General features: G+C 46.1%; 1 protein-coding gene across 1 annotated transcript in view; it reads left to right on the top strand.

The window, feature by feature from the left end:
- LOC115087120 (probable methyltransferase TARBP1) overlaps nucleotides 1–16,385 on the top strand; it is a 421,872-nt gene that overhangs the window by 29,393 nt on the left and 376,094 nt on the right. Inside the window, exons 5-6 of the mRNA XM_029593877.1 lie at nucleotides 1,164–1,216; nucleotides 9,617–9,714. Of these exons, the coding sequence (XP_029449737.1) occupies nucleotides 1,164–1,216; nucleotides 9,617–9,714 (151 nt within the window). The remainder of the gene's footprint in view (nucleotides 1–1,163; nucleotides 1,217–9,616; nucleotides 9,715–16,385) is intronic.

Here is a 16,385-nt window from a genome sequence, read left to right as displayed (position 1 = left end):
CACACCAGTTTACTTAGATCCATATTGGGGTCATGACTTCAGAAATAACGCCTTTCTTTGTTCAGATTTTTATAAGAGATGCTGAAGGACTTGCTCTTAGAGTATTAGACTGATAGGACTGCAGTTCATTGTTTTTTGCTGGAAAAGGCCAAACTTCTTCGGGATTTCTTTTTTGACTGGAATCTGATATAGTGTAATATGAAAACGTGTGGAGGGGGAAGTTCTAGGGCAAGGGCTTATGGAATAAGACTCGAAAGCGGTAGACCCAGAAACAGTGTTGGGAAATATATCCATTCCCTTTTTTGTGAAAAAAGTATGCAGCACTCTTCGAGAGAGCGGAGGATGTCAAACAGTAAGAGGGCATGGGCAACGTATCCGCTAATTTGTTTTGGGCTGTATGCACAAAAATATTCTCATGTACAGCATATTGTACATATATTTGTGTGCAGTGCTCTTTTAAAACACCATTCTAGTTTCCTTTGTGTCCTATGTTTCTTCTGTGCACTTCTTTTCATGACCTGTCTACACAGCTTACAGGGAATATTGGGCATAGGATCCTTGGTTGCAAAAAATGAAGAGATGACAGAAGCATGACCAAATGGTGTGCGGTTCTAGTGCCGTACATAAATAATTCATTAACAAACTGAATGGAAAATACTTCTAATATAAAATGTTAGAAGATCCAGTAGAAACGCAGGCTGCAATGATAGGATTAAAGCAGCAGTTGGATCTGTTTTGGTAGGTTGCAAGTACAGTAATAACCTGAAGTTATAGCAGAAAAAGATGGTCAGATAACTGAATCCATCTGGCAGGTTACACTGTTTTTAGATTATTACAGAACCTTGTGGTTAGACATGGGAAGGGAGGGAGTGCTGGGTGTGAGCTAAGTGTGGGCTCCTGCCTGAGATGGTAGACTACAAATGAGCAGGATGACAAAAACTGAAGATTTTACAAGCGGTCACACTCTTGTGACTGGCAACTAAGATATATCCTTGCAGCATTGATGACAATAACTGGGCAGACTGGATAGAGTGGTTGGCCTTTCTGCTCTCACCTAGTATGTTACTATGTAAGATATGCACTTGTTTGTTTCTTTCTCAGGTTTTTCCTTAGTAGTCATGTATTTATAATGTGATTAATTTGCATAATGTCTTTCTCCATAGTTTGTTGTAGGACCATTAATGGATGCAATTGCAGAAAGCTCCCTTTATAGCAGGTAAACAGTTTTTTTTGTTTGTTTTTTTGTTTTATACAGTTCTTTTGTATATAGGTAAAGGAAATTGGTTTCATCCATATATTGTAATTTCTCTTGTGTGCACCTTCTTGGAACATGGCTAACCAGTATTTAAGTATGCTGCTAAAATGTAAATTAAGTCTGTGTAAAAGATAACTGCACCTATCTTATGCTGCTGAATATACAGTATGTTTCAATACAAATTTTCTAGTGATTTATGGTGTTTAAAAAGAGGTACATGACAGACAGCACTGGAAATAGAATTTCCCCTCTTCTTTTTATGTCTTTGTTTTTTTTTCTTCTATTCTTTTCTCACCCTTAGTAGTCTCTGCCACTTTTGCTTCTCCAGACAGCATGCCTAGGTAGCTCACTTGCTGACCCTGAGGGCTGGAGGAATGCTACTTCTGGGGTATACCCTCCATGCTGTTTCTGACAGGGGCTACCATGTTAACAGCATCCATCTTCCTTCCATCTCTAGATCTCTGTGCCTCAGTTCTGCAGCACACCTCAGATTGGAGTATCCAAATTTAGACCCACTGTGCACAGTGCATTGGCTTGAAGCCCTGTGTTTATCCACAGAATAGGTATGCAGTGTAGATGTCCCCATAGTGCCCTGTGAAAGTACCTCAGCCCTGCTCTGGAGGGGCCATCTCTAAACTTGAGAGGGTAATTCAGTCTCCATTCCTCAGTCTCTAAAATTATTGGTGCCAGTTAAAGGGCTGCTGGTTTTGGGAAGGTGCTAATTGTCTTCAAATAACATATTGAGGTTAACTAGTTTCGGGCTTGTCTGCATACTGGCCTTTCCAATCTGAATCCCATTTATTTATGAGCTGCCACAGACGCTTAGTACTTGTTTTACAGAATGCTGTTGATGAGGTACCACCATTGAATCAATTCTCTCCATGGCACTTGAGCAATGCACCCTGATTTACCTCTGCTTTAAAAGATGCGAAGCAAGCTCTGTGACTAGTGCACCATTGGCGAACATACTATTCTTAGTCTCCTCTGGAGTAATATAGACTATCCCAAACTAGGTATAGGATCATGACTGACAAGGCCAAGAAGGCTTATTTGTTCTTGAAAGATCCAATCAGCTGGGAACAGGTCTTGGGAATTCCCAGGAAGTGTGAAATATCTTCCCAGCAATGTTGAGAATTTAGGTAGCACTCAGAATATTGCATTGCGAAGATTTTAAGTTCTTCTCTATTAAAGTGACAAATATATGAAACAAATTTCCCCCAGGATCTAATCCTGGGGGAAATTCAAGTCATTCAAGTCATTCAAAGAATCGTAAATAATAATATTTCATATTGCCCACCAAACCTGTATGCAACTGTATTGCTTAAAATGCTATGAGATGACATCAGTGGCTTTATTTCTTCTTGCCTACTAACTTGAAGCAAGTATTTGTTCAATTTAAATAAAAATTTTCTGATTTTTCCCCCCCCCCCCCTTCCATTTTAGCTAATTATTACCATCCCATTTCATCCTTACTCTTTTTATCCAAGTTTATCAAAATCATTGTTTTGAATCAACAGACTGACTTTGTAGAAGAACATGCAATCTTTACCCAACATCATTTTGGGTTCCATAAATTATTCAGCATATAAAAACTCTTGTCTAGTTTAGATGCCATTTTTGAAGGGGTTAATAAACATGTGGATAAAGGTGAACCAGTAGATGTAGTGTATTTGGATTTTCAGAAGGAGTTTGACAAAGTCCCTCATGAGAGGCTTCTACAAAAACTAAAAAGTCATGGGATAGGAGGCGATGTCCTTTCGTGGATTACAAGCTGGTTAAAAGACAGGAAACAGAGAGTAGGATTAAATGGTCAATTTTCTCAGTGGAAAAGGGTAAACGTGGAGTGCCTCAGGGATCTGTACTTGGACCGGTGCTTTTCAATATATATATAAATGATCTGGAAAGGAATACGACGAGTGAGGTTATGAAATTTGCGGATGATACAAAATTATTCAGAGTAGTTAAATCACAAGCAGACTGTGATACATTACAGGAGGACCTTGCAAGACTTGAACATTGGACATCCAAATGGCAGATGAAATTTAATGTGGACAAGTGCAAGGTGTTGCATATAGGGAAAAATAACCATTGCTGTAGTTACACGATGTTAGGTTCCATATTAGGAGCTACTACCCAGGAAAAAGATCTAGGCATCATAGTGGATAATACTTTAAAATCGTTGGCTCAGGGTGCTGCAGCAGTCATAAAAGCAAATAGAATGTTAGGAATTATTAGGAAGGGAATGGTTAATAGAACGGAAAATGTCATAATGCCTCTATATCGCTCCATGGTGAGACCACACCTTGAATACTGTGTACAGTTCTGGTCACCGCATCTCAAAAAAGATATAGTTGCGATGGAGAAGGGACAGAGAAGGGCAACCAAAATGATAAAGGGGATGGAACAGCTTCCCTATGATGAAAGGTTGAAGAGGTTAGGGCTTGTTCAGCTTGGAGAAGAGACGGCTGAGGGGGGATATGATAGAGGTCTTTAAGATCATGAGAGGTCTTGAACGAGTAGATGTGACTCGGTTATTTTCACTTTCGAATAATAGAAGGACTAGAGGGTATTCCATGAAGTTAGCAAGTAGCACATTTAAGACTAATCGGAGAAAATTCTTTTTCACTCAACGCACAATAAAGCTCTGGAATTTGTTGCCAGAGGATGTGGTTAGTGCAGTTAGTGTAGCTGGGTTCAAAATAGGTTTGGATAAGTTCTTGGAGGAGAAGTCCATTAATGGCTATTAATCAATTTTACTTAGGGAATAGCCACTGCTATTAATTGCATCAGTAGCATGGGATCTTCTTAGTGTTTGGGTAATTGCCAGGTTTTTGTGGCCTGGTTTTGGCCTCTGTTGGAAACAGGATGCTAGGCTTGATGGACCCTTGGTCTGACCCAGCATGGCAATTTCTTATGTTCTTATGTCTGTGATAGTGGGTTAAACTACATCATGGTCCTTGATATCTCTGCTGCTTTTAATACCCTAAATCAACAAATCCTACTGTCTCGTCTTGAGTAGTGATGGTGTGTTCAGCATTTTACTGAGAGAGATTTTCATCTTATTTGACTGGTTGAGTGCAACAAGTTAGAATTGGTCCCTAGCCTGGAAGGCAATTTCCACAGAATTTCCGAGGGGTCATTCTTGTTGGCTGTATTGTATAACCCCCCCCCCCCCCCCCCACCACCACCACCACCTTCCTTTATGTAAACTGCTCTCTGGCTTGGGTAAACTATAAACTGTACGTTGACAACATTCAGTTTTTTGGTCTAACTTTGCATTGGTCCATAATCTTCAATCTTGTTTCCATCCGCAAAGCAGTACTCAGTGTTGGTTATATTATAGCAATTTGGTGATCAGTGTTGACAAAACTGAGGTGATCATTCTGAGCCGATTTCCTCTCTGCTTTTGTCTTTAATGGTTGTTAGATACCTATTTTAACACACGTGAAATCTGAGTTTACTTTTAAAGTCTGATTTATCTGTGTGTACCCACAGAAAGACCCGGTGAGGAATGCATTTTTTAAGCTATGCATGCTCCACAGGATAAAGCTGTTACTGAATCATCGTGATTTTTGTACAGTGCTCCAAGTCCTTATTCTTACTGGGATGGACTGTTGTAACTGGAGTCTTTATCCAGCTATCAGCAAATGACTTCAGATCATTGCAGATTGTTCAGAACTTAGGTGTGTGCATTTTGACGGGTAACAGCATTAGAGATCACATTACTCCTGTTCCTTACTCCTGCCATTGGCTACTAGTCCAGTGGATGATCAAATACACAATGGTTTTGCTCCTTCATAAAGTTTTAGGTAATAATTCATCTCCTTGGATCAGAGTTATTTTACATATCTATACCCGAACACAAGTATTAAGGTCTGCTCACCGCGTCCCGTTAGTCGTGCCTTCCCCATGCTTTATCCATTTTGTTGAAACTTGTGACAGAGCTTTTTTTCTGTGACAAGACTTCGGTTCTGGAATACCCTACCTGAACACTATGATTTGCATGCAGTCATTTAAAAAAAATCACTGAAAGATTTCTTATTTAAACAGAGTTTGAGTTAAGAAATTATACTGTGCTTGTCTCCTGGTACTGTATACAGATAATTTAACTTGACAGAGGTTTCATTATAAATGTTTCTCTGTATTTTTGACATTGTACCCTTGTTTTACACTTAGGGGCGGATTTTCAGAGCCCTGCTCGCGTAAATCCGCCCAAAACCGGGCGGATTTACGCGAGCAGGGCCCTGCGCGCCGGGAAGCCTATTTTACAGAGCCCCGGGACTCGCGTAAGTCCCGGGGTTTTCGGGGGGGGCATGTCGGGGGCGGGCCCGAACCGTGCAGCGTTTTTGGGGCGTGTCGGGAGCGTTCCGGGGGCGTGGCTACGGCCCGGGGCGGCCCGGGGGCGTGGCCGCGCCCTCCGGACCCGCCCCCAGGTCGCGTCCCGGCGCGCAGGAGGCCCGCTGATGCGCGGGGATTTACGCCTCCCTCTGGGAGGCGTAAATCCCCCGACAAAGGTAAGGGGGGGGTTTAGACAGGGCCGGGCGGGTGGGTTAGGTAGGGGAAGGGAGGGGAAGGTGAGGGGAGGGCAAAGGAAAGTTCCTCCGAGGCCGCTCCGATTTCGGAGCGGCCTTGGAGGGAACGGGAGTAGGCTGCGCGGCTCGGCGCGCGCCGGCTATACGAAATCGATAGCCTTGCGCGCGCCGATCCAGGATTTTAGCGGATACGCGTGGCTCCGCGCGTATCTACTAAAATCCAGCGTACTTTTGTTTGCGCCTGGAGCGCAAACAAAAGTAGGCTATTAGCGCTCGTTTTAAAATCCGCCCCTTACAGCACAGAAGCTTTTACCATTAGATAAGTGAGTGTCGTTTATTTTTGCTGCGGCCTTCTTGCTGTTATTCATAGTGAGGTAGATCTTCAAAGGATACACGAGCGCGTACTTTTGTTCGCGCAGCAGGCGCGTCGGCCGGCAGCCCCGCTCCGTCCTCTGGTCCCGGGGGCTGGTCCGGAGGCCTCGACCACGCCCCCGGGCCGGCACCACGCCCCCGGGCCCGCCCCCGAAACGCTGCGTCATTTCGGGAACGCCCCGGACACGCCCCCTCCCACCCCTTTTCGAAAGCCCCGGGACTTACGCGCGTCCCAGGGCTTTACGCGCTCCAGCGGCCTATGCAAAATAGGCGCGCCGGCGCGCGCGGGCCTTTTAAAATCCGCCCCAGTCTGTTTAACTCCGGTAGTTGGATGTTGTTGGATTTGGCAATGTGGGTAGTTCTACTTTATTGATGTCCTGTTCGGATTGTGGCATGTTGGTTACTGTAACTTATCCCCATTTCTTTGGTGTTAATTTCTGTATCTGACATGGTGGTCCTTCTAGGAAGAGTTCCAGATAAGGGAGGGGATGGGATATATACCCTGGAAGTCAGAAGGGGCTAGGATGTCTCCTTTGGGGGCCCTGCAGGACCAGGAAAGTTAAGAGTAGGGAAAAGTGTGGGAAGGGAGGGGGAGAGGTGAGTGAGAATGAAAGCAGGAAGAAGTCCAAGTGAAAGAAGAAGAGGGGAGGGAGGGAAAGGGGAGGGGGAAGTAAGAATGAAGAGGAGGTTGAAGAGAAGGGAAAGGAGGTAAGTGAGGGAAGAGGGTTGAATGAAATAGAGAAAGGGATGAGTGAGAGGGGGATTTAGTGAATTCCCCCCCACTATTTATTTATTTATACCGACATTAGATCAATGATGTCACATCGGTTTACAGATAATGAAATGGAAATAAGCAGGGGGGTTACTTATTTCTTACAGTGAAACATATCTTTAACAATGCAACGTAATGAAACTTGAAGTTCTTGTGTATATCTAACGAGGCAACAAGATAAAGAAAATATAAAAATATAAAAAATATTCCCCATGGGAATTAGGGTTACTAGCCTCCAAGAAATTAAAAAATATTACTGATACTATCTGTCATACCCTGGGAACTTTGCCTCCCTTCCTCCTCGCTTTCCTAGCATTTCAAATCATTGAAAGTGCCGGGCATGGCCCCTTCCTCCTTCCACCCCCCCCCTCCCGCTACACACATTCAGCAAACTTGGAGGGATCTGTCTCCCCCTCCACCCACCCTTTTTCTCAGTGATTTGAAATATCCTCTGTGGCCCTTCTCTTGAAAAGTTAGGTTGGGCTCTGGTGTTAGGGATCAGTTCTATGGGGCAGGGAGTGGAGAGAAAATTGAAGCTATTGCAGTTTATAATATTTTAAGTTCCTATTTTAATTGGAGTTTGTTTATTACAGTATGTTAGGGCTTATGGCCATTTATTTGTAAATATTTTATTTTATTGTGTTGGCAGTCTGTGACCGCTTTGAGTTAATACTGAAAAAGCAGGATCAAAGTGCAATAAATAAAGTGAAAAATTTTTTTTTTAATGACTTTTTATATTTTTGTATTAAATAAAATTGCCACTCTTGACCACTCATCTGCCTTTTCTTGATCCTCCTCATATTTTATCTTCACCTTTCAGGGATTAACACTGATGTATATCTTGGTATTATCTGCAGAAACGCTCACCTTTCCTTCTAACTTTTCTGTATTATTGCTCATGAAAGCGCAGATCCAGCTGCTGCTCTAACCAGAAAAAAAAATTACTTGCCAGCTTAGCTGGTGGAAAGAAAGGAAAGTTGATCAAGGTTTTCTGATACACATAATAGTGCCTCAAATGTGTGTTTTTTGTGAGGCAAGTACCATTGGCATGGTAAGGTGAAGGAAACAAGTAGATCTCCACCTTGTTTGTATCACCTACGCACAAAAGAAACATTACATAAGAGCATTCCATACTGGATCAGACGAAGGGTCCATCAAGCCCAGCATCCTGTTTCCAACAGTGGCCAATCCAGGCTATAAGTACCTGACAATGACCCAAAAACTAAGTCTATTCCATGTTACTGTGTCTAGTAATAGCAGTGGCTATTTTCTAGGTCAGCTTGATTAATAGCAGGTAATGGACTTCTCCTACAAGAACTTATCCAATCCTTTTTTAAACCCAGCTATACTAACTGCACTAACCACAACCCCTGGCAACAAATTCCAGAGTTTAATTGTGCATTGAGTGAAAAAGAACTTTCTCCGATTAGTTTTAAATGTGCCACATGCTAACTTCATGGAGTGCCCCCTAGTCTTTCTACTATCCGAAGGACTAGGAGGCAATTTCTGGTACTTTCATGTGTCCCAGAAAACAGAATAATGCCTTGTTTTCTCGCCTAGATTTTTCCTTCTTCCTACCACATTTCTCCCTTCCTTCTCCTCTATATCTTGTCTTAACCTTCCTCAGATTTGCTTGTGCTACTCTTCTTACCCTGTAGTAGTGTAGCCTCCTGCAATTCTCTCCCCACCTCTTGCCTCCTTTGCTGCCTCCCCATTCCTTTCCCTTTTGAACTTGGTCTCATGCTGTCTTTTCCCTCATATGTTGCAATGTGCACAGCAAGGGATGGAGGGGGAAGGAACGCAGCACTTGAAAAAAGTGTTTCCTGTGTGATCCTTCACTCTGTGGTTGCCTACTCTACAACGATGGTGCGGTACTGGCTAGTCACTCACTACCTTTAAATTTCTAGTCTTGTCCTTGGCACTTCACTGGCTGCTGCCCTCTTTGGATTGAGTTCAGTTTAACACTGTGTTCTCTTATTCAGCCAGTTTCTCCCTTTTTACCTCTGTGGAACTTAGGCTGTCTAGGCTGAATGCCTTGTGTGGAACAGGGTTAGAGACTATGAATGTAAATATTTGAATCACTCTAAACAACTTAAATTTATAATGGTTATAATGATGGGAGTGATGGGCCTGGAGCTGCTGATCTCCCTAGTCTGGTTAGTAGCGACCTAGCTTGCCTCAACGTGCAAGATGACCACAGGAGCCATGCAGCCCAGAACCAACATCCGGATAAGGTGCATTGGGTGGGTCATCCCGGGCACCGCCAGGATCACCCATCCGACCATGAACGAAGAGAGGCCCTGGGTGGTGCCATCAATTGGGGGGGGAGTGAATTTTGACCTAGAGCTGGCTTGAGGGTAAACCAGGAAGCATTGAAGTCATCTGCGAGCCCTACTCGCTCCCATCTGTCCTCACAGCAGATAGAGCTAGCTAACATTGAAAACTTAAATGGACTACATGGAAAGAGGTTACTTGCTAATTAACCATTGAGCAGTTCAATATTTTACATCACTGTTGGAGGCTTTATTAAAACTTAAGTAAACTGCATCCAGTGCTCTCTCCTAATCTTATTCTCTTGTCACCCAATCAGTGGAGTTCTTGGTCCAGTTCAACTGGGAGCAACTTGTCTTTTTGCCTTTTAAATGGAAATGTTTGTTCTAGCAGCTTGTTTTTCTTATATTAAAGGTCTCCTGGCCAGTTGATTGGAACTTGTCCTCCTCTAGGAATGAAGTTACAGAAATTTTTGACCAATTTTATCTCATCTTTGGCAGAAGCAGATAAAGGTATTTTAAATGTTTCTTTTAGAAAACCTTTTTAGTGGAGTATAAGCAGAATATGATGCAAAGATTTGTTTCCAATTGTGTGGAATTTTTTTTTTTTTTTCAAATATGCGTTTCTGTGAAAACCTTTGTAGAAGTTAATGAGCTAATGAAAAAATATACTGTTTTAGGACTGTACGTTTTATTTATAATATAATAACTTGTGATCATCTTTGGACTCACAGCTTTAGCATAATTTGTGCATGCACCTTTCATAATTTTCAGCCTTATCAAAGGAGTAGTAATGGTAAGAGAAAACATGTCAAAGTTGTTCAAAGCAGAAAAATACTGATTTTTACCATTCCAGATTGATGTACTGTACTGTAATAAAACACACTGCAGCTTCTGGTCTTGTTTTGAACCAAGGGAAATATATGTCAAATCAGCAGGTACATCTGTTGTAACAAAACGTTCTTATATAATAAACTTTAATATGCATGGTAAGGCCTCTTGTATATACTAAACATAGTGGGGTAGATTTTATAAATGTACGCGCGGGCGTACTTTTGTTCATGCACCAGGCGCGAATAAAAGTACGCTGGATTTTATAAGATACACACGTAGCCGTGCGTATCTTATAAAATCCGGGGTCAGCGCGCGCAAGGAGGTGCATATTTGTGCAACCTGCGTGCGCCGAGCCCGGCACGCGCTGCCTGTTCCCTCCGAGGCGGAGGGAACTTTCTTTCCACCCCCCTACCTTTGTTGGCAGATTTATGCTTGCGGAAAGCAGGCGTAAATCTGCGTGCGCCAGCTGGCTGCTGGCGCACCATCACCCGACCCAGGGGCTGATCCAGAGGCCTCGACCATGCCCCCGGGCCGGTGCCACGCCCCCGGGCCCGCCCCCGAAACGCCGTATCACTTGCAGCACGCCCCCCGACACGCCCCTCCATGCAAGCCCTGGGACTTACGCGCGTCCCGGGGCTTGCACGCGCCACCGAGCCTATACAAAATAGGCTCGGCGTGTGCAGGGTGGGTTTGGGGTAGGTTTTCGGGGGGTACTGGGTTGATCAGCCCTAGTAGGGCCAGACCCCGGTCAGATCAGAGGGTCCTCCCACATGAAGACCCTCAGAGGTGGTCGCCATATTGTCCGGGTGGTCGCCTTCACCATCTTGACCTGTTCACCACCCTGTCCATCACCCCGACCCATGCGCACAGAGGCAAGCCGTGCGCACAAATACCATGTGCGCACAATGTCGCGCACCCAAGTACCGTGCGCACAAGGAACGCACATAGCTACATGCTTTCTGGGCCGAGCGCATAACTCCTGTTTGTGCGCACAACAGCACACACATCTCTCTGTGCGCACACAACTTCGACACGCCGGAGCGCATAACTAAGCTATCCGGACCCTGTATTTTATGCGCACAAGTCATGGCACCACCGGAGAAGAAGCTCAAGGCCTTTGCCCAGCATGCCACATCAGAACTGCGCAACATGAGGAGGCCACGGCCTTGTATATATAGTGCGAGAAGGCCCAGGGGGATACAGCCCATGGTCGTCCCCAGCCGGTACCGGGTTCCAGCTTCTCGAACAGTACGCCGGACCTAGCATCCCCCAGTGGGAGCCTCCCTCAAACGGGGCTCCCCAGGGACACTGCGCCTCTCAATTTAGACCCAGCATCTATCTCCTGGGTGGAATTCTCTAAGGCCTGCATATCTTCGTCCACATGCAGCTGGGGCCTCCAATAATATGACCACAGCCTCCGCCAGAGGACCTCAACATCCCGGGACCCTCTATGCCCAGGGAAGTACTTCCACCGCCCAGAAGCTCCACCTTCGGGGACACAGACAACTCAGATGAGGATTCAGAACCCCTGGAGGAAGGGGAACTCCCCCCAGGGACCGAACCTCACCGAACCATGAGGCGCTTCTTCACCAAGGACTAGCTTCCAGACCTGGTCACACACAGCTTGAAAGAGCTCGCTATCCCGGGCACAAGTGCCTCGGGGGAAACTAAGACGAATCCCCTCCTAGAGGGACTCCGTCAGACCTCTCGTCATTTCCCACTGTTATAAGCCATCCAGCAGTTAATTGACCTGGAATGGGAAGCCCCAGAAACCACATTCAAAGGGGGGCGTGCCCTGGCAGCCATGTACCCTCTGGATCCCACGGCCAAAGATCTCCTGGTATGTCTGAAAGTGGATGCCATAGTCTGCGCGGTCTCGAAACGCACTACTATCCCAGTTGAGGGAGGAGCAGCACTCAAGGATGCTCAAGACAGACGTCTGGAATCCATCCTCAAACAGTCTTTTGACGTCTCCACTATGTCTCTGCAGATCGTGGCCTGCTGTGCAATGGTGACACACACCTGCTTATCACAGACCAGGAACAACGCTCCCGGGGAAGCCCTGGAACCAGCAGTGTCATTCCTTATGGATGCTGCTTCGGATCTGGTGCGCACCACAGCTAGAGGCATGTCATCCACAGTGACGGCCAGAAGACAACTCTGGCTCCGAAGCTGGTCGGCCGATGCATCGTCCAAAACGAGACTCACAAGGATGCCCTTCAAGGGAACCCTTCTGTTCGGAAGCGAACTAGAGAAGCTAGCCAACAAATGGGGTGAATCCCCACTGCTGCGGCTACCGGAGGACAGGAATAAGAGAAACCAGCAACCTTTCCCCTGAACTTCTAGGGGCAGAGGATCACAGCGCTTCAGCCCATACAGAAGCACATATCAAGTGGCTTGCCCCGCAGGCAGGAACCAGTCCTTTCGGAACAGCCGCACCCCACAATGAAAATTAGCCGACCTGTCCAAAGGAAGAAGCCATAGGGGGCAGACTTGCCCTAATGTACCAAAGATGGGTCGAGAGAACTTCAGACAAGTGGATCCTAGCCATCATCCGAGAAGGATATTACCTGGATTTCCCCCACCTTTCTCCGGACAAGTTTGTGGTTTTCCCCTGTCACGATCCTTCCAAGAGGATGGCAGTGGAGGCTACACTGACCAGATTACTGGCCTTAGAGGCCATAACGCCGGTACCCGCACAACAAACAAATACTGGACATTATTCCATCTATTTTATCGTTCCCAAGAAAGAAGGAACATTATGGCCCATACTGGACCGCAAGTTGGTCAACCGCCACCTGAAGATTCCTCGCTTCCGCATGGAAACCCTGCGCTCGGTAATAAGGGCGATACAACCGGGAGAGTTCCTTACATCCCTGGATCTGCCGGAAGCCTACCTACACATTCTGGTCCATCAAGAGCATCAGCGTTTTCTACGCTTCATGATCCTGGACCACCACTACCAGTTCCGGGCACTACCATTCGGGTTAGCCACACCACCTCGGATGTTCACCAAAATCATGGTGGTAGTGGCAGCAATGCTGAGGAAGGAAGGAATCCTCGTACACCCTTATCTGGACGATTGGCTGATCAGGGCGAAATCCCCAGAGGAAAGTCACCAGGCGACCAACAGAGTCAAAACTCTACTGGAGAGCCTCGGGTGGGTGGTCAACACAAACAAGAGCTGTCTGCAACCCTCCCAATCTCTGGAATACCTGGGAGTCTGGTTCATCACCACACTAGACAAGGTCATACTGACACCGACAAGGAGATCAAGACTGATGACCCAGTTGCGAACCCTGTTGAATGAGCTTCGTCCCACAGCATGAGCTTCGGTCTCATGGCATCCACATTGGAAGTAGTGCCATGGGCAAGAGCTCACATGAGACCCCTACAGCGCTCCCTACTGTCACGATGGAACCCGCTGTCCCAGAACTACACCATTTGCCTCCAGCTCCCAAACAAACTATGATGGTGGCTACAAGAAGGCCATCTGAGCCAGGGAGTGAGGCTATCCTCACCGACTTGGATACTGCTCACTACGGCCGCCAGCCTACAAGGATGAGTAGCACACTGCCAGGAGCTGACTGCTCAGGGGCAATGGAACAAAGAAGAGTCGAGATGGAACATCAACCGACTAGAAGCACGGGCAGTCAGACTAGCCTGCCTATAGTTTGGTCACAGACTACGGGGCAAATTAGTCAGTCATGTTGGACAACGCCACAACAGTAGCCTACATCAACCGTCAGGGAGGAACCAGAAGCCAACAGGTGTCTCTGGAAATAGACCCCCTAATGTCATGGACGGAAGCGAACATTCAAGAGATCTCGGCAGTCCACATCACGGGGAAAGACAACGTCAGTGCAGATTACCTCAGCAGAGAAATTCTAGACCCAGGAGAATGGAGACTATCAACCACAGCGTTCCAGTTGATAGTAAGCCACTGGAGAACACCAACCATGGACCTCCTGGCAAACCGGTCCAACACCCAAGTGCCCAGCTTCTTCAGCCACAAACGGGAACCTCAGTCCCAGGGAATCGATGCCCTGGTACAGACCTGGCCACAAGAAACTCTTATACGTCTTCCCACCGTGGCCTCTATTGGGCGCAGTCATCCACAAGATAGAACACCACAAGGGACCAGTACTTCTAGTGGCCCCAGACTGGCCAAGAAGGCCGTGGTACTCAGACATGTGAAGGCTACTGACAGGGAGCCCTCTCCCGCTACCCCACCACACAGGGACCTGCTCCAACAACGGCCGATCCTCCACTAGAACCCAGCTCAATTCTCTCTTATGGCCTGGCCATTGAGAGGACTCGCCTGAGAGAGCGGATACTCGGGGGCAGTAATTGTCACCCTGCTCCGAGCACGCAAGTTCTCCACATCCCTAACATACATAAGGATTTGGAGAGTATTCAAAGCCTGGTGTGAGGATCGCGACATCATCCCACGCTCAGTTAAAATTCCCATGATTTTGGAATTCCTGCAGAACGGTCTACAGAAAGGATTATCCCTCAACTCCATCAAGGTATAGGTGGCTGTATTGTCATGCTACGGAACCAAGAGTAAGGTCAGTAGCCTGGCCTCTCACCTGGATGTCTCCCGGGTGAGAGGCCAGCTACAAGCACTGTCCTGCCGGGAGCCATTCCTCTGACTCACTCGGGAACCATCCAGTTATGCATGGTCCCGTCCTTCCTCCCCAAAGTGGTTTCCCACTTCCATCTCAACCAAACCATCTCACTTCCATCGCCAGATGAGCATAAGGATTCGGAAGAATCTCGCCACCTGCGCCACCTCAATGTCGGCAGACTCCTAGTCCGATACTTGGAAAGGTCGGAATCCATACAGAAGACGGACCATTTATTCGTCCTTCACAGCGGGAAGAAGCAAGGGGAAGTGGCTTCGCAGGCAACCATAGCCCGCTGGATCAAAGAAGTTATCAAAGCGGCCTACGTAGAAGTAGGCAAGCCGCTGCCTTTGCAAGTCAAGGCCCATTCCACTAGAGCCCAGGCAGTGTCCTGGGCAGAAACCAAGATGCTGTCGCCCGCCGACATATGTCGGGCAGCGACATGGTCCTCCATCCACACCTTCTCTAGGTTCTACCGCCTGGTTGTGCAGGCTTGGGAGGACACAGCATTCGCAAGGGTAGTACTAAGTGGACCACGGGCAGCCTCCCGCCCGGTTAGGGAGTAGCTTTTATACATCCCATTGGTCCTGAGTCCATCTGCTACACGCTAGGAAATGGAGAAATTACTTACCTGATAATTTCGTTTTCCTTAGTGTAGACGGACTCAGCATTCCACCCACGGTTGCCGTCACTCATGGAATCCTCTGGCTACATCCCCGAGAGCGAGGTATTCACGGGTAAGCTATGCTCCCCCCCCCAATTAGGACACTCATCATACCGGGTGTCGACGTTTCTCGGTTGAGGGCACTGGCGGTCTCCAGCTATAACCAATTCAACCAGTTCAAGATAATCAAGTTAACCAAGTTATACAAGTTATTCAGTCATGCATATATCCACAATTGCTTTTTGAGGAGAATACTGAAGAGCAGCACTTCCTGCAGGGGTATATGTACTAGGACTGACGTCAGATTGAAATCTGATCTGTCTCCAACTGCTATCAGGAGTACACTATACCCATTGGTCCTGAGTCCATCTGTCTACACTAAGGAAAATGAAATTATCAGGTAAGTAATTTCTCCATTTTATAGACCATCATTTTCAGGGCTACAAGCATCTCAAATAGCTTTTATGGCAGTGTATTCATTGCTGATGCCCGATGATAATCATTGGTCCTGTAAAATATTTCCAAACTTTTAAAAACATTTTTATCTTTGTTTAAACATTTTTATCAATTCGCACATAAGTAAAAATTTTATCTCAGCCTGATGATGGTCTCTAAGATGTTTAAATTGCACTTGTATAGCTGGTCTGAAATGTATATTATGCTGGTTTTATTTAACACTTCTCAAACCCTGTGGAAGTCTGTCCAAAACCTGTGTTGTCCAAGACCCTACACGGTCCGTGTTTCAAAAGATAACACTTTCTGCTTCAGGGGAATCTGTGCTGTCAAACATGAACATTTCTAACATCTTATCAAACATTAGCTCTTTGGCATGGCATGGCATGGCATTTAGTATTGTAGGCTGCTGAAATAGTGGCACTTACAGTTCTGTGTATGTGACATCACACATTATGACTAATCTGTAACCAATCAGGAGAACACGTCAAACTCGAAAGTACATGCTTTATCAACTCAGACAAAATGATACTTGTTCATTTAATTTTATCTAGTCAGTTTTAATCGATGTCCAGATTTCAGTCCGCCTGGATACACTGTTTTTA

The sequence above is a fragment of the Rhinatrema bivittatum genome, chromosome 3 (genome assembly GCF_901001135.1).
Source record: "Rhinatrema bivittatum chromosome 3, aRhiBiv1.1, whole genome shotgun sequence".
NCBI classification, from domain to species: Eukaryota; Metazoa; Chordata; class Amphibia; order Gymnophiona; family Rhinatrematidae; genus Rhinatrema; species Rhinatrema bivittatum.
This window is presented reverse-complemented; position numbering and strand designations above follow the sequence as displayed.